The sequence below is a fragment of the Strix aluco genome, chromosome 24 (genome assembly GCF_031877795.1).
Source record: "Strix aluco isolate bStrAlu1 chromosome 24, bStrAlu1.hap1, whole genome shotgun sequence".
In the NCBI taxonomy this organism is placed as follows: domain Eukaryota; kingdom Metazoa; phylum Chordata; class Aves; order Strigiformes; family Strigidae; genus Strix; species Strix aluco.
The window spans coordinates 6,375,098-6,393,460 of record NC_133954.1 but is presented as its reverse complement, the minus strand read 5'-3'; the positions used below and the strand labels follow the sequence as shown (position 1 = coordinate 6,393,460).

At 45.1% G+C, this 18,363-nt stretch overlaps 1 protein-coding gene across 1 annotated transcript; it reads right to left on the bottom strand.

Annotated features, from left to right (window-relative positions):
• Positions 1-3,692: 3,692 nt before the first annotated feature.
• Positions 3,693-17,015, bottom strand: METTL2A (methyltransferase 2A, tRNA N3-cytidine). Its single transcript, XM_074849437.1, has 9 exons — positions 16,895-17,015; positions 14,979-15,070; positions 10,682-11,043; positions 9,286-9,335; positions 8,750-8,810; positions 7,441-7,580; positions 6,542-6,648; positions 6,277-6,342; positions 3,693-4,944 (listed from the first exon to the last, which is right to left on the bottom strand). The coding sequence occupies exons 1-9, from the start codon at positions 16,981-16,983 to the stop codon at positions 4,793-4,795; spliced, it is 1,119 nt and encodes a 372-aa protein (XP_074705538.1). The 5' UTR covers positions 16,984-17,015; the 3' UTR covers positions 3,693-4,792.
• Between the last annotated feature and the right edge of the window lie 1,348 nt (positions 17,016-18,363).

Here is an 18,363-nt window from a genome sequence, read left to right as displayed (position 1 = left end):
TAGCTAAGTTGCTCTTGCTTCTCCCTGCCTGTGTTCCAGCCACGCTGCCAGGTCTAGCTTGTTCTCTCCGTAACAAAGGTAGCTGTATCCTATTTAGTCCAGATTAGCACTCACTGTTGCCTACACAGGTAATTTCCTGCACTGTGTCCCACTTTCTCAGCAATACAAGCTCCCATTCAGCAAGGCACTTGTGCACAGGAACTTACTGCCTTCAGCAAGAGCTAAGCACAAACTCCAGAGCTTTGCTGATTAAGCACAGAGCTGGCAATTCCTTTCTCTCTAGAGCACCTTGCTTCGCAGGAGAGTCCTCCAAAAAATTTCTCCCTCCTGCTCGCTTTTCTAGTAATTTCTATTTTGCCCTGAAAAAATATAAGACAACACTGCTAGAATCAGAATTCTATGGACACTGTACAAAATTATGTCTGCCAAGCACACACCCCTGTCAAGGCAGATGAATAGCTACAATAGCAAAGTGATCCTGATCATGTGTCTTCTCTTCTGGACTAATTTTCCCCAACACGGCACCAAACCAAAAGTGGTGGCACAGCTCTGATTGACAAATCGGATCCAATTGACTGATCAGGAGAACAAAGACGACTGCGTGACTTGGTTTCCCTCCATCTGTCTTTACAGAGATGGAAGGATGCTCCCCAAATCCCTTAATAACTTGATCCCTGCAGCCTCATCCTCATCCATGCCCTCGCTTCTAAGCACTGAAACCTCTGCATCTTACATTTGTGCTCAGGAAAAACAGTTTGTGTCTCTGATTCCCGTAGGGAATCCAACTGGGGACCAGCCGGGACTCATCCCAATGCCAACAACAAAAGGAAGCTCTTTCAGCTTTAGTTGTGATGCAGTGCCAAAAGCCGCTGGCATGCATACACGGAGGTTCCTTCTGCTCACACCTCTGTTTTATTGAAAATAATCAGGTCTCATTTATCCTGGAGCTCTGCAGCTAACTACAGAATTAGAAATGGTGGAGCTGAAGTATTTGGGAGAGAAGACAATTGTGTCTGGTCTCACACGCTTCCGGTCAGAAGCATTTGATGATTACTGTTGGAACAGTAAAAATCACTACAGATGACTGCTGTTTCTCACTTTCCTGTGCTGTCAGGAAGATCCTGAGGAAGCTCCAATTTTCAGTGGAATTTACAATTTATTTATTTTTGAAGTGATGGTATTCAAAATACTCCCCAGCCTCTTGCTCTCTTTCCCTCCCCCGTTCCCTTCCTGCCTCCCAGTTTCTAGCCGTCTGTGAAACCAGGATGCCACGAGACAAACGATGTACCTGGGGAGGCAAAGGGTTCTTTGCATTCTCTGGAGCCCTCAGCATCACAGCTGGATTGAAAGCCTTTCTGTAGGATTAGTTCTGGCTCAGCCCAAGTCACAGGCTTGATGGCATAATCCCTACATGAAAGGGTTATTGAAAGGGTCAGAATAGGTGATGATAAAGTTCCCTTCCAGCCAAAACAATCTATGAACCTCCAAGGAAATCCACCATCCTCTGGCAAAAGCCGGGACCAGACTTCCCGAAGTTTAACAATGTCTGGCTCCAGAATTGCAGGGGCAGTGCCTCTGAAGAGCTATGAAATCAACTCTTCTGCTTGGGAGGTTCAACAAGCTACGTTGGCATTGCCTGTAAGCCACAGACCACAAGACTGGAATGCTGGGAACAAAACCAGAGCAGACACATTCAGAATGGCTTTAAAGCTAATGTTACAGTGCTAAAAAAGGAAGAGAAAAAAAAGCAAAAAATAAAGGTACTTAACCTGGCTTTTCAATATTGTAAAAGTCAATTTGGAGATTTCCTTTGAACATGCTAGAAAGCCGTTGTGCAACCCAGCCTGCTCAGCAGGCCCAAGGTGGGAATGGCAGAAGCTGCTGCAAGTCAGGACCAAGGTACCTGAGCAGAGCTGTGTGGGAGGCAAGGCCTGGAGTTGCAGGAGAGCAGCAGCTTCAGAGGGAACGGGAGCTGGTGGAGATTAATGAAGAAAGCTCAGACAGTATCTGTCTGTAGGAGGCCTGGCTCAATTCAAGGCCATTAACTTGTTGCTTTCTGAACACCACCAACAGGACTGGAAACAAAAGCATGTCTGCCCAGCATGGTTCATGTTGAGTGATTGCTTAAATACTCCAGCAGAATGGAGAGCATTAAGAAAGGCAGAGATCCACTTCAATGGCTGCAGGCTCACAGGGCTGCAAGTTTTTGCATGAAGCCCAAGTCAAAACCAGGCAGGCAACTGGGATGTAGCCTTGAAAGTAGAAACAAATAAATTACTAGCCTTCATTTTCTCCCATTCAGGAGTTTAAATTTAAAGGGGAGTCCATCAACTTTAAATAAATCATGCTTATAATTAAAAACATATTTTCCTGTGCTGCTTACAAGCCTTTGGATGATTAATAAGACATTTTTCAAATTACTTTAATTCACACTAATTATGCTGTTTGTTTACCCCAGTCAATAATTTTTCTTCCAGGGAGATAAAGCTATCCCAGGAGGAGGTCTCCCTCTGGGGACCAAGAGGGAAGGACCCCAGGGAACTGCCTAAGGCACCAGTAACTCATGGAAGGTCTTTCACTGAAAGCTACGGAGCTGGTTACATGACTCACGTCACGCTGAACACTCACAGGACTTCTTTTGCTAAGCCTGACTCTTTGCCTGGATAAGATGAGGAGACACGATCTTGCTCAGCTCCCAGATGCCTTGAGCCGTGTTTTGCCTAGACCTTGCCTGAGGTACCAACCTTGCCAGGGAATCAGACTTTGTAGGTTTAGCATGAAAACACAGCAGCAACTGCACAGCTTCTGGGTTGGGTCAGGCTTGTGCCCAGCAGAAGCCAAATGTGCTTAGAGAGAAAGAAGCATCATCTCCTCCTATTCCATTTGCAGACGCTGTAAAGTCTCTTAGCCCTTTAGAAAATACAGTACAACAAACTGAACAAGAATTCTCTTCCCAGTTATTTGCTTCCCTTTCACCCTTATGTAAAAGAGCTAGATGTATAAAAAAAGCAATGGTGCATTTCCATTCCCACCCCAGCACTGCAGCCTGCCTTTGTGGTGTGGATGGATTTGCTGGGTCACCTTTCCACAGGAAGGGCTGAAATGTCCCGACCCGGAAGCCTTCGGGTAGCAGACATACTCCTACCTGCAGGGTGACACAGCGACAGGGAAGCTACAAACTGATCATGCTGCCACATGCCCAGCAGAGACTATTGCTACAGCCCCTTCCAAGGCTTTACAAATCAGGGTGCTCCTGGTTTGACTCCCCAGGACTCCTGCAGACTCTCCAAAGCTAGCAATGACATTTCCTCATCTTTTTACCCTTTCTCCTCTGTTTCAAGACAGCAGTTATTTCATAACCTACATGTCTCTATAGTTGACAGTTATTCTTGGGCAACTGCAAGCTACAAATACAAGTGTCCAGCTAACAAAATATACATGCCTTGTGTAGCATGAACTGCTCTGTTGTGGTGCACACACAATAGACTTTGTTGCTTCATGAACTAAAAAAAGGAAGAAGATATCAGCCAAGGCTTTCCCGTCTTGAGACGAGAGCAGGCACTAGTGACACTCATTATAACAGAAGAGGAAAAAAACTGTAGTTACTTAATGGTGGCCCAAATCCTTCAGATCAGGTGCACAGAAGCATGTGAGTTTCTGTGGAAGCCTGATTTATATTAATCAAACCAGCATTGAAAAGCATTACCACAAAATTTATTCTAATACCTGTTGTACCACACCCTAAAAATAACAAAAGAAAACAAGCTGAGATAAAAGATATTTTCTGTCAAAGGTGGGGAAATACCTTCAGAAAGCCACAATGTTGGCTTCCTCTAAGAAATTAAACAAGAGTGGTAGACATTCTTCAGATTTCTTATCAAAGACAGGTGTCTTGTCTACTTGGGTTTAGCACACCACCACGACAGGGCAGTGCAGTTCGTGACCTGGGGGCTGCAGCCAGCAAGAACAGTCTCTCACCGTTCAAGCAGAAAAAGCAGGTAATTCTGTGTAAACCCTGGTCCTGTGAGCTGCTTGTGATACTCTGCACTCTGGAGGTGCCCCAAAACTGGCATCAGCCCCAAATCTTTGAAAACCTGAACCCTACCTGATATGAACTGATAGCACCTGAGCCATAGCGTGCTAGCTGCCCAGATGAACATCCTTGTGCCCAGCCAGGTCAAGGCAGCATAATCTGCTTTCGCCACAGGTTATCTGCACACCACGAGGCATCCATGGGGAAGCTGGCACAGAGAAACTAGGATGCTCTCAGTTCCTGCCCTCGATCAATGTATTTTAACTTGTGGATTTGCACAAACCTGAATGACTAGAAGAGAGATGCATGAGATAAGCTGGTGAAGGGATTCGTATTAGGCCTGGTGACCCGTTGCAGAGAAGAGCAGATTTAACCTTTGTAAGCTTTTTGTTCCCAAGACAAGAGTACACAACACAGTGGTAAGGTCGAAGCTTTCCTTCTGTTTCATGTGGAAATCCAGAGTAAGAGTGACTCGCTACTCAACTTGCTCAGCTGCTGTAAGACAGCATGACCATTTCTTAAGTTGTTAAAACCATAAATAATTTTAAAAATTCAGACCAGTAGCAAGACATCTAAAATACTGCTTGGTCTCCTCTTAGGGCATTCGTCCTTAGCAAAACTCACTTGAAGTGATGCTAGGCACTGTAAAAGGCACTGAGGTCCTGTGTGCGCTGAACTCCATAAAGCCACATCTCACCAGGAGGAGACACTGCCCACGGCTGTGAGGAGGCTCCAACCCAGAAAGCGCTTCTGGTCTCCTCACAGCGGAGGGGCGGCAGGTTTGCGGTATTTGCACTGGATCCAGACTCGATACATCGTCATTTGTTTCCCACGGTTCACTTGCAATCGCCGATCAACCAGATTCTGGATTTTCTCCAGCCCAGCTGTTGTGAAGAGATCATCTAACTCATCTGGAAGCAGAGAGAAGGAGTCTGAGGACGCCATAGCTTTCATTAACTGATACCTGCTCAGACCGAGGGCTAAATTATGTTGAAAGATGGGCCAGAGGAAACTCATGGTCTCACTCTGGCAGGGAAACATAAAGATCAGACAGGACTTAACTACTGTACTCTGGGGTATTAAGATCACAGTTCTCTGGTTTCCCTTGAGCTTACCTTCTACCAAGGAAGGCAATAATTATTTGGAGGACAACTAGAATAACAGAGACTTGACAAAGAGAAAACAGCAGCAGTTTCAGACAGGGGTATGGCCTCTAGTAACTGATTAAGGCAGAATCTTCTGGCAAGTAGGGACAGATCCATTCCTTCCCCCTCCCCCCTCTCTCCAGAGGAATTTCAGACTCTGCAAGAGCAAAGAACGGGATGGGATCTATGCTTTTAAATGGTGGCAATAAGATCTATGCTTCATAGGCTAGAGGGGAACAGGATTCATTACGATTAAGTTTGGGAAAAAAATCCTTTAAAAACCACACCCTGTTGGGGCTCAATCAAAGCACTCAGAGCCCTCCAGGGTGCAACACTTACACTGGCAGGTATTCCTGACCAAGCAAATAAGTATCATAGTGCCCCAGCACACTGGCCCTGGGCAAAGCCAGACCCTGTCCCGCCGAGCAGCAGAGAGCTCGTTCAGCTGCAGCCTGGGAGCACGTGGTTGCACAGAGCTTCTGTAGGAAAGGGCTAACAGGCCCCAGCTTGCGCTCTTTTATCAGATGCTTGCCATCGTGAAGCGTTTGCCAAACACGCATTAAACATTAATTTTGTTGTGACAAACAAGACTTGTGCGGTGAGGAAGGGAATAGTTTGTTGCAGCTGTGCCACTGCTCTAAAACTGACCATGCGGGGGGTGGAAGCAACCAGAGGTGCAGTGGGTGATGAGCAGGGACAGGACGAGCCCCGCTGAACACTGAGCAGCAGCAGAACTGGAGCGGCTGCCTCAGCTCTGTGCTGAACCACGCCCTTCTTATTTCCTCCTAGGAAAACAGTAAAGTTCCTTCGAGTGGTGTCCACCTCACTCCATCCTCCGCAGGCAATAAGATTCAAGAAGAGCCCCTCCCAGTGTAGCAAGCACACACCAGTCTTTCTCTAACAGGATTTTCCACTAAGGAATTCACCGTGCCATATTCGCATTCACAAGGGACAAGCCCAGGTCCCATGCAACTGGGAGACATTTAACATTCCACACTGCTCCAAGATAGACAGGCTGGAAAGAGCTAGTGGCAAAACTTGAGGGCACAGGGACAAAAAGAGGTGAGGACAGTCAGAGGGATTTTTCTAGCCTCTTACCTTGTGTGAAGAAGTAGACTCTGGTGCCATCACCTCTCACATAGAAGTTATCAGACAGACATTGACCTAAGGGCAAGAGGGATTTAAACAGTTACCAGGTATCATTTAAAAATCAACAACTGTCATCCAACAAGAAGCACTTCTCCCAGCACATGCTGTGCTTAAGGGGAATTAATGAGCTGCCTCCTAAACAGGGTAGACACTACTCCAGAGAAGCATCACCTATTAGTGATCTGGCAAGACTCCCCAGGGGAAAAGAAAATACCTTTCTTAAACCGAAGCTGGGCCAGATCGTAACGGCCATAATCTCGTAATAAAATCATTCCTCCTGGTTTCAGAAGGCGACTCAGTCTGTTAACGATGCATTGCATCCTGAGGAAAGAACAAAACAGAAATATTCAACATCCTGCAAAATGATGCTTGTCTCCTTAGCCTACTTTCCAAAAAGAAGGTATAAAGTCTTACATATGTTTCAACTTCATATAAAGAGCTACCAAAAGCTAGCACTTTTCTGAGCTCTCTCAGATTTAGGTGGGTTGATTTTATTTGGCTGCCTTATTTCTGACACTCCCCGATTCTGCTTTTTTTCCTACAACAACTTAGCCTGCCACAGCAGGGATTAACTGCTCTCTCTTACTAATTACAAAAGTATTTCCACTGGTTTCTGTAAATCAAGTAGTAAGGGAACTTGAAGAAAAATGCTGTGAAATAAAACCAAAGGGAACAAAAAACAGATTAGTGTAGGTTGTAACGCAGTCACACTAAGATCACAGCACTTTTCTTAACTGTTTTCTGAACCTGTCCCCTCCCTTCTTGCTACCTTCCACATGAGAAGTTCATCTTTCAGCCATAAAATCTAGCCGCATACTTTCCACAAATGGGTGCTGAGTGCTCAGTGGGGCTGGGGTTCAGAACAGGTGAGCAACTGTGACTGCAGCAACATGTCATCTACAGCCACTTAGCACTTCAAAATCACACCTATCCTATGCCAGAATTTGTTACAACAGAAAGTACCTGCAAATTTCATTTTCAGAGGCTTAATGGAAACCTGGACTGGACACAGAACAAACTTTAATGTTCCTTGATATGAGGGGACCAATTATTAAAGAACTCCAGCTCTATATGCATTATCTTCTGCAGCCAGCAGGAATTATTAAAACTTACTTCTCTGGGAGAATCGCTGAGAGGACAAAGATAAGAATAACAACGTCAAGACTCTCGTCTGGCATTGGGAAAGGACTTTGGTCATTGCACAGGTCATGCACAAACGCAAAGCAGCGAGAAGAATCATATTCTGCATTGTTCTGTATTTAAGAGGAGAGAAATTAGAGCATTAGCTCTCAATATTATCTGGACACGGGAGCATCTTAACTTTCACATAATGAAGTGGTGTGTCCGGAGATCTGTGTCAGCCTCACTGGACTAAGGAGATAGGGTCAGACAGGTTCCCTGGTCAGACAAGTAACAGGAGTGAAATGAGAAAAATAAGTACACATGGGAGATTTACAAAGAGCTTTGGATTTGTTACATTCAGACAATCAGCACTGCCAAAACCCCAAAACCGCACTGAGGGATTACTGCAATTTTAAAGTCCAATTTTCCACTAATAGTGGTAAGAAGTGAGGGATTTACACTGTTAGGCAGGAAATCTTTACCAAAGTGAGAGCATCAGGGCTCCTCTCTGCATCACTGAAATCAATATTCATTTCAACTACAAGCAAACTACTCCCTATACCCCAAAAATCAAACCTGTCTGCCTAAAGTTACGCTCTTAAAGATCACATTCAGACTTCCCAAAGAAGTTGTATATTTTACTAAAGCTGCTGCTGTGGATTGCAGTAGCCTCTACAAACAGTGCTTGTGTCACCTTAAGAGGATGAAATGGCATGCTGCCTCTGCTGCTGTGCTCCCCACCTCATCTCCTGAAGTGACTGATTACATTTGATACTTCATGTATTCTCAGTTCTATTCTGACCTGAAATCTGTTAGCAGTATTTGTCCTTCAACTAAATTCCAGCCTCCTGCTCCACAGACAACTGCATCTCTCCTCAGCTGTCTGTGCAGAAGCAATCAGACCACGTTCCCAGAACTGCAGTGACAGTAACACACACACACAAACCAAAACCAGCTTCAGTTCCTGTTAAAAAAATAGCCTGAATGTCTTCAGGGTTCAGCAGTTACTCAGCTAAAGAGCACTGGATTTAGAAAAGTACTGCCAACCACAGGGGAAAGAAAATCTGGCTGACTTGTCTGCTGCCAATGTGACATTCTGAGAACTCCAACTTCCCTCATTTCTACAATCTTTGATGGCTCGTTTTACCTGATTTACCAGGACAAGGGTCAGCACTGGGGCTAGCTAAAAAAAGAAAGCTGCCAACACAGCTAGGCAGCTGGCGGCAGCTGTGACATATTTGTGTTAACGTGCTATTGGCACCATGTACTTCCTACCTTCGTAAGTCACCACTGAGTTTACCTGGACAAGATCCACAGCTGTTGTAGAAAAATCACAACAATAAACAAAAAGGCCTGGATCACTGAAATAAATAAAAGAAACTATTAACATTTATATAAAGGTGCTCCACAGGAATTAAGAAGTGTCTCAAACGCATAGAGCACAGAATTGGGAGCCAGAAATCCTGGTCTTTAGTCTGTCAATAATGCCTTGTGCAAAATCTGGTGGATCACGTTGCTCCTTTATGCCTCAGTTATTCTCATATGGAACTGACTACTTACTTTTCCTTCTGCAAAAGGAGAGGCACTAAGGCCCATACCAAAATGCTTTCAGAATGAGACATGTAAACTCACATCATGTTTCATTGGTTGCGTTCTATAAGAGCAAAGATTTCCAGGCTCAAAACACAATCATTTGAAATTGCAGATGGCAAAGGTACCATTTGGGTCTGGCCTTCCTCTGAGATTGTCTAAACTAAGAACACATGCAACACTTTTCCAGTTGTTTTTCAGAGGCTGGTATATCATGCAGGTAAAAACCTACTGAGAACTACTTACTTGTTGGTTTGTAAAATCGGGAAGACTGTATTTCCAGCACCACAGCCAACCTGCCAAACAAAGTAGATGTACACATAGTCAAAATAATTTCTTCCGTATGTCCCATGCAGCTAATTTCAGATCATCTCTCTACAGCCACGGAACAAAGAGCAACTCATGAGTAACAACTGAGCCTAGCAGCGATCATCTGCAAATCTTACTGCAAGATCCGAGTACGTTTGGCTCTGAGGAGCAGGCTTATATATAAGCATCTGTGGGAAACCACTAAGCCAGTTCTCATAGAAATCTTACTAACAAGCTATATATTGTTACTCTTTTGAAAACTGTTATTGCTGGAATCCCAAGCATAACAACCAGTGTGAGTCACTGAAGCACTGGCAAAGGCCATGGATTAGTTGCATTCACTTCCATAGAAAATCAGAGCAATGGAGAAAGAAATTTGCTTTACTATAATCACATCCTGCTGTTTCAGAGTTTCCTTCACTAGACGGCTCTTCTTCAAGTTACAACTAGGTCTACAATGATTCTGCCTTATTATTAATTCTGTTTGTTCCCATTTGAAGAGAAGATGGTTCACACAACTGGGTTTGGGGAATTTGCCTCTCAATGTTTATGGAATCCATAAAATTGAAGTAGACTGAGCAGAAAACACCACTGATGCCTTGCAGTAACAGATATTACTGAAAGTACTCAGGTGAGACATGAAAGCCACAATGACCCAACAACATCAAAGTCTGAGGAAGTTTCAAAGCCTCAGATTAAATAAAAAAATCAAAAGGACAGTTCATATTGACTCTCCCTGGAAGAGGCGGAACTTCCATAGAACATGAAGCATTCAACAAAAACAGCAATATCTACAGTGAACTAGAGGTGGCAGAGAAAAAGGTTGTTACCAGCTGTCAGGAGTCTAATATTTAGAAGTTCTACAGACTTTTCTGAGACAAACCCTGTATCAGTCTGAGATTCCCTGTTATTACACAGGCCATAAGGAACAAACCAAACAGCATCTTTACATTCTTGGTTTCGTTGTTTTGTTTCACAACTCCCAAGGCAAACAAGAGTCAGCACAAACATGCAAAACATAAATGACAAGGCAAAGCTTTATACAGACAAGTAAAAGAATCAGCTTCTTCAAAAGATTACTTTGAAATGCTTATTTCAACATCCGATAGCAATAGTTTGTCTTTTAAACTCGGAACGGCCTCTGCCAGTTCACAGTCTGAACCAAAAGAATCCCAACAGATTTAATTCAGTTCTAAGTTGCCCTCTGTTTTTGGCATTTTACTGACTTAAGCAATCATCCCATTCACTTGCTGTTCGCCCATGATATGTCCCACTCACACTACCACTGATACAAGGGACTGTTTGATGTCTGACACTGTTTTACAGCTATTACCTCTAATATACGGTAAGATGCAGATGATCCCGGGTAATCTCCATCACTGTGATTCAGCTCACTATACTTCTGTGCAGCCAAGTCCTTTGTGCAGATCTTAGGTGTGATTTTTATCAGGTTTAACTGATTCTCTGCCCTGGTTTCCAATGAACAATGTCCATTTTCACAGCTTCCCAGCCCTTCATTGTTGGATTCTTCTTTGTTACCAAATTCATGCACAGAATCCCCATTTTGGCTTGGGTTCCTGTTAGGTGCCAGCTCAGGAAATTCAGTGAACAGCCAGTGCCTGTCCTTGAAGAAGCCATTTTCATGGATTTTATAAAAGTCATCCCAGTATCTCTTAGCATTCACCTCATATTCCTCTGTGAACACAAACAAAAATGTCACCAGTAGTCGAATCAGGTCTCAATCAGTTCAGACAGTAAGGGATCACTGCAGATACCTATTCAGCAATCCACTTTAGTAAGTAAGGCTATTGACTGAAAATCACCTTTATTTAAATTGTGCCACCCCACATAAACACTCAGCTGCCTCCTCACAGTCACTTTATTAGGACTAAAAAAGGGAAAAGAGATAGAAAAGGAAACTAACTGTCTCTTGGGAGGAGTTAAAGGAAGCTGGCAACAGAAAAGGCCTCTTTGAAGGAGACTGGAATGAAGAAATCCAGGTTTTACTTCCATCTCTAACTTGTTCAGTTCACTGGAACAATTAATTTGGAGCCTCATGACACTAAGTGTCAAGCACTTACAACTTCTAAGGAATTCTATGACAGCTGCCTGGAGCTGAAGAGCTCCTGTCCAACGTGCTACCCCTTTTTTCAGATGGAGAAACAGAAACATTAGTCAACTGTACAGGCCCGGCAGAAAGCTCAATTAGCATTTGCGCAATACACCAAGATTACAGGACAGCATGTTTTACAGAAGTATTGCTAGAGCCCAGTCTACAGCACTTTGTTTTCCATAGTTCTGGGCATGTTAGAGCATCACACATTTATGAAATTAAAACAAAAGAGGGGAATCAACAGAAGTAATAGTGAAGAGCTAAGGCGGATGGACTAAAGATGATAAAAATTAACTTTAGTAGCAAACTTTATCATTTTCACACCAAGTGGATACATTCCAGTAGCAAGATTACAGAAAGCTGGAAGAACTCTTATACAGCCATGATCTAATGAAATTCAGGTCACCCACAGAATTATTTCCACACACCTTCAGAGATTTCAGATCAAGTACAGTTCTAGGGGAACTAGTTTTTCCATGGGAAGTTACGAATCCCACTGGCTTCCTGAATTCTCATCAATGTGATGAGTTCTCTGTCCTGGGAAATAAGAGCTAATTATAGCATCCTATTCTTGTAATCACCTAGAGGCACTAACATCCACGGCCAGAGATCCCAACTGTATTTTAGTAACATGCAACTCCTTAGCCATCTTTGCACAGCAACAAGTGCCTTACTGAATGCAAACGATTCTCCCACTGTATGTGAGAATGGATAACCTCTCTCCAACATCTAGTCAGAGTAAGGTTATGAGAAAAAGCAGGCATCTTGAAATTGGAGATTAGTACTATTATCTGAACTGCAGTTTATTTATCAGTCTTTCTGAAAAGTACACAAGTGTTTAGAAGATATCTGAAGGGACATAGTAAAATGAACCACAAACACCTGGGAAAATATGTAGCCTCAGCCAAACATAGACAAAAATGGCTTTAACAAAGAACCACAAGTTGGTCATATGTATATTTTTAGTAGGATCTATCCCTGAAGCACAAAGAGCAATATATAAAAATATCACCTTTACCTCAACTACAAGGATTTTCTCCTTTTAGGAAGCCTTGTCCTTAAACTCCAAGCTGAAAGAAATTTTAATGTCTGATATTAGACTAGAGCAGTGAGTTTGTGCCATGACCTCACCGTAGCTCAAAGTAAGCAGGGTCAAGTCAGTTCACTATTTGCATAGAACTCAGTGACTGCTAAAGTCAGAGGAAGAAGTGTTATTGATTCATGCCCTGGCACACTCCTTCCTGAATTGTCACTTTTTCTGTGTACTAGTAGGGATACGAAAGGCTGCTAGGGCTGGAAATGCTCTTTCACCTAACAAAAATATAAAGTCCTGATTCCTGCTGGTCCCTAACAATCCCACAACAGCCTGACTGTAGTGGGATGCTTACCTGAGGTGCTGGGGCAAAATTCCAGCCCAGCCATTTTGGATGACCCACATTTTTGCCACAGTATAATGCTGAACAAGACATTGTGCTCTTCCTGTGTTAAATTATTGCGAAATTCTGTTGGATGCTATCGAACAGCTGTTTTACTTCAACCCGCATGTGTGGAAGCTTTACTTAAAGCTCATTTACCTCATAGCCAAGTGTTTTCAAAGCACTGGAAAAAAGGATCGGTAACAATATAAATGCAAGAAATCAAGGGCCAGCTGACAAAGATCATGCAAGAAACAGATTTAAAGCAAAAAAAATGACCATATTAATTTTTCAGTCTGACTTCCTGCACAACTTATGCCAGAAAAGTTCACATACTACTTGCTTCAAGATTCTTTTTGTGGTATTAGCTCATGGGGATATCGGCGTGCGAGCCATATTCCTCCAGAGACTTTCTTGATAAGGACTCCTGACTTTTCTGCTCGTCTTTGTAAGGACACCCCCAAAGCCAAGCCCATACTCACCCTTTCACATTGCAGAAGAAGGGCAAACAAAAGTAACTGTTCACAAAGACAGGAAGAGAACCAGGGACCCCCTGAATTGCATGGGGGCTAATTATGGAGCCTCAGAAGGAAACCAAGAAACTCTTCCACTTCTTTCTTTGTTCCCAGCCAGGAGACACATCTTCGACATACCCCATAGAACTTCTCTCCTTCTTCAGAACAAATTCTGACAGCCCCAAGAAGTCCACAGAATAATACAGCCATAATGACCAATAGCCTGTCTTTGTTCTCCTGCTTGGACATTACTGATTCTCAAAATACTAGACGCCTCAGGCACACTTGGCTGGGCTGGCTTCCCTTCGTTTCAGCCATCCCATTGTCTCCACACGCTTTCCACTGAATAGCAACCATCAAAATTTGACTGGCCTCCATTGTTCAGTCTGGGAAATACATCATGAAGACCTGACAAACTGCTCTAACAGCAAATTGCTCCACAATTTCATAGTTGTATATAGGTTCTCAAAGCATGACAGACAGCATCTTTTAATGTTAACCAGATTTTAAAAAGAACTCAACACAATGGGCATCACAATAGAAGCTGCTGGATACTTCTGGGAATCCAAGAAATTAGGAGGGTTGCTCTTTGGTATAATTAAATTTGCTATTGTGAATACAACTGGAAGCTATATGGGAAGTGTCTCAATAGCTCCCGTAGCGTTGAGCATCGCCTTACAGATGACACACTCAATTTAATTTGAACAAAAGGAGCAGATCCATCCTAGAGCTCGGCAGGGTATAACAAGATCATCATCAAACAAGTCTCTTATCATACCAAAGAACAGGAAGCCATTTCACCATCATTTAAGGGACTGGATGATATCTAACAGGTGTGGAGGAAAGACGCATTACTAACCAACTCAGAACAGCTTCAACCATATTATACTTGACCATAGAGCTGTGCACCTTTAGCTTGATTCAGATTCAGGTAAGCTTTACATTTTGGATGTATAAATACCTTTAAGCCAAGTTTGAGGAAATAAAAACTTTAGAATCCCTTTTCTGCCTCTCTGATGACAAACACTTCAGTCAGGACAAAATAATCTTTACTTGCTTCTGATTTAAGCATTATCATGCTGTTTGTTAACTTGGTAGAGACACATACGGACACGACTTTATTAGACCCTCTTAAGAGAAAAACGGAGCTTGAATTCGGGATGGCTCCACAGCACGCAAACAAACAAAAGATTGCCTGTTAGAAGTTAAGCTTTAGAGAGCAAAACCAAGCAGAGGCAATAATACTACAATGAAAGAAGTTTGTTGACAAGGAACACTAAGAAGTATTTAAACATACACAACATGAAAAAAGCAGCTCAACCCCAGATGACTCCTCCCAACCAAGACCATTTCTGTTCCAGTAGGATGAGTCTCTGGAGAAGGTTAAAAAGTCACAGAAAGGTAAATTAAGAGCAGAAAAATTCCTCCTCCTCCATTTTTCATTATCAGCTAGGTAATGTATTTTGAATGATTCGGGAGAGGGGGGAAGGGAGGAATAAATGATGATGCATATGAGGCTCTGGCCAGACTGTTCCGTTTTTGTATGCACAAGCCAAGACTTAGCATTAGAAGACTATCCAAAAGTACCTTGTTTATCTTGTGGCAATAGCTGTGAGCTGTTCTCTTGAACTTTACTCCTGGCACTGGCTTCCTGCTCTTCTGACCATTCCACATTATCCCTGTTGTGAAAAATAAGATGAACTACTCAGCTGCGAATGGTAGGGCAAAGACAGAGAGAAAAGAGAAAGGTCTAGACAGCCCTCCAAACTGACAGCTGTGGAGCTTTTCCACGATCTCTAATTCTAGCTCAGCAGCACTACAACAGCTATCAGCACATACGGTTCCCAGTTCTGAATGAACGGCACTTGTAGCGTTACAAAAGATGTAACTGGAAGGGATCCCGAGAGACACCAAATCTGTCCCCTAATCCTTTTCCCTATTTGATGCTCAGCCAAATTTAGATGAAATAAATCCTTACTATAAAACCACGAGGGTACTCAGCACAAACAGGCCTCCTTGGAGAGGAGCTGTCATTCTCACCCAGTGAAAAGCACTTGTTCCCACAGAGGCGAGACAGGCAGGCGCTCGCGTGCTTTCACTCAAGCAGGTCATCAGCATCGGCCATCTGATTTAGCTGTCTTAGAAAACTACATTTTCTTGCTCAAGTTAAAAATAAAAAAAGCAGTAGGGTTATTTGGAAAGTAAAGTGTTATATTAATATTAAATCCAATTATGAGAAAAATATGCAGGAAGCTTTAAAGCATTAAGAAGTATTAATAACCTTAATGACTACACAACTGTGTATGCCCATTTAAGTGATTCACTTGACCTTTTTTCATTAAAACAAGTGAATGAAAAACAGAATACAAGGACCCAGAAACACTATTCTGGCCTCAGGAGAAATTAGTCTTTTGATATTAACTCACAAAACAAGACTTAAATGTCAAGTCTGTGAAAACTAGATTACTATGAGTTTCTGCAGGAAAATACCATTGAGGATATGCTTTTGTAACAAACCTTTGGTATAGCATAGTCCCAAATGAATGACAAGCCGATACATGCACATATTACTTTATTACAAATTAAACATACCCAATTCTTAACAGGGTATAGCAGCCAGAGATGAAAAGTGGACATATTCACTTCAAAAATGCAAAACACCTTCAGTTCCCAGCAATTTCGAGAATTTGGGTGCTTAACGTATTTTAAAACAGCAGCTTTCTCCAGCCAAAGGCTCCTGTTCCCAGCTCACACCTAGCACGATCCCACACTGTTACAGCACCCCAGGGCAGCAGGTGGGTGAAACGATCACTGTTCAATTTATACACTAGTCACTCATACAGAGATGGAGAAGGGTTATAGACTTCTGAAAGCAGGTAACTTAACTTTATTAACTATAGCAATGAAACAATTGCTACAAAACAAAACACCACGTTCTCCTGAAACATCAAGGGAGCCTGAGCAATCCAACTGCTTCGAGCAGGGCCAAGGGAGGCTCAGGACCCCCCGGGGATCAGCACCCCCGAGCACCGGCCGAACAGGGCAGAGCCCTCCCGCACCTCCAAGCCCTCACGGCGCCGCCTACCACGCTGGCAGCGCCCCAGCCGGGGGGTGCCAGGCCCCCGCCTCCCGGCCGCCAGCCCCACACCCACAGCTCCCCCGGCCTGCTCCGCGCCCCGCTGGGAGCTCCAGAGGCGCGCCCGGGCGCCGGGCCAGCGCGCTGGGAGAGGAGCGCGAACAATATCTGCGGCCGGACCCCCGTGAAGCGCCGCTGAGAGCCCCGTTACACACCGCCTCGCCACGCGCTACCGGCAGGCCGGCGAGGACGAGCCCACCCCCGGGCACCCCCCCCAACCCCCGCGGCCGGGCGCGGAGAGGCACCACAGGGCAAGCTGCGCCCCGGAGCGCGCCGGCCGCCCCCCGGGCCTCTCCGCGGTGGGCAGCAAAGGGCCGGGGATCCGGAGCGGGCACCGACGGGGCGAGGAGGCAGCGGCCGCCCTCACCAGGCGTTGTGCTGGAAGAGGCGGGCGGGGTCGGTGAGGAAGCGCCTCCCGAAGGGCCGCCGCTCCGGCGCCTCCCTGGGCGCCGCCATGACGGGGCGAGCGGAACCGGAAGTCCCACCCTGCGGTCCGACCCGAAAGGGGACTGGGCGGGCGGTGGCGGTGGTCACGTGAGGGTCGCTGTTGTCACGTGAGAGCGGTGGCGGGAAACGCGCGGCGCGGGCGGGGAAGGGGCGGGCGCTACCTCAGGGGAATGGCGGTGACGGGCGGGGGCGCCTGGGTTGAGACGGCCACCACGGCGATAAAAACGCTTTTCGTGTCTTTTATTTCTCTTGAGGGTAGGGAGGCTCTGTAGAGAGATCTGGACAGGCTGGAGCAATGGGCTAAGGCCAACTGTATGAGCTTTACTAAGGCCAAATGCCAGGTGCTGCACTTGGGTCACAACAACCCCCAGCAGCGCTACAGGCTTGGGGAGGGGTGGCTGGAGAGCTGCCAGTCAGAGAGGGACCTGGGGGGTGATTGATAATGAGCCAGCAGTGTGCCCAGGTGGCCAAGAAGGCCAATGGCATCCTGACTTGTATCAGCAATAGTGTGGCCAGCAGGGACAGGGAAGGGATCTGACCCCTGTGCTCGGCACTGGTGAGGCCGCCCCTCGATGAGTGGGTTCAGTTTTGGGCCCCTCCCTCCAAAAAGGCCATTGAATGACTCGAGCGTGTCCAGAGAAGGGCAACGGAGCTGGTGCAGGGTCTGGAGCACAGGTCTGATGGGGAGCGGCTGAGGGAACTGGGGGGGTTTAGTCTGGAGAAGAGGAGGCTGAGGGGAGACCTCCTGGCCCTCTGCAACTCCCTGAAAGGAGGGTGCAGAGAGGGGGGATGAGTCTCTTCAACCAAGTAATGAGTGATAGGACAAGAGGTAATGGCCTCAATTATGCCAGGGCAAGTTTAGACTGGATATTAGGAAGCATTTCTTTACAGAACGGGTAGTCAGGTGTTGGAATGGGCTGTCCAGGGAGATGGTGGAGTCCCCATCCCTGGAGGTATTTAAGAGTCAGGTTGACATAGCGCTTAGGGATATGGTGTAGTTGTGAACTCTCAATGTTAGGCTAATGGTTGGACTGGATGATCTTCAAGGTCTTTTCCAACCTAGACGATTCTGTGATTTCATACACCAGGGTGGGAACAGGCCCAGCCCAAGCTGCCATTGCCCAGCATTCACCAGCCTCCGGTGGTGTCCAGGCACAGCCGTCGCCTGGCGCCCATCACTGCCAACAGCAGAGCTGGTGGCTGAATGGGAACGAAAGGGCTCAAACAAACGAATTTCTGACAATTATTAAGACTAAACTGTGATGTGATGTATGAAAGCTTTGCCTGTGCTTTGCTTCATTTGTTTCAAAGCTTTGCTTGTGTTTTGCTTCATTTGTTTCTCCAGGACTCCTGACTCCTCAACTGTCTCCTGCGGTCCCTTTGTCTGTT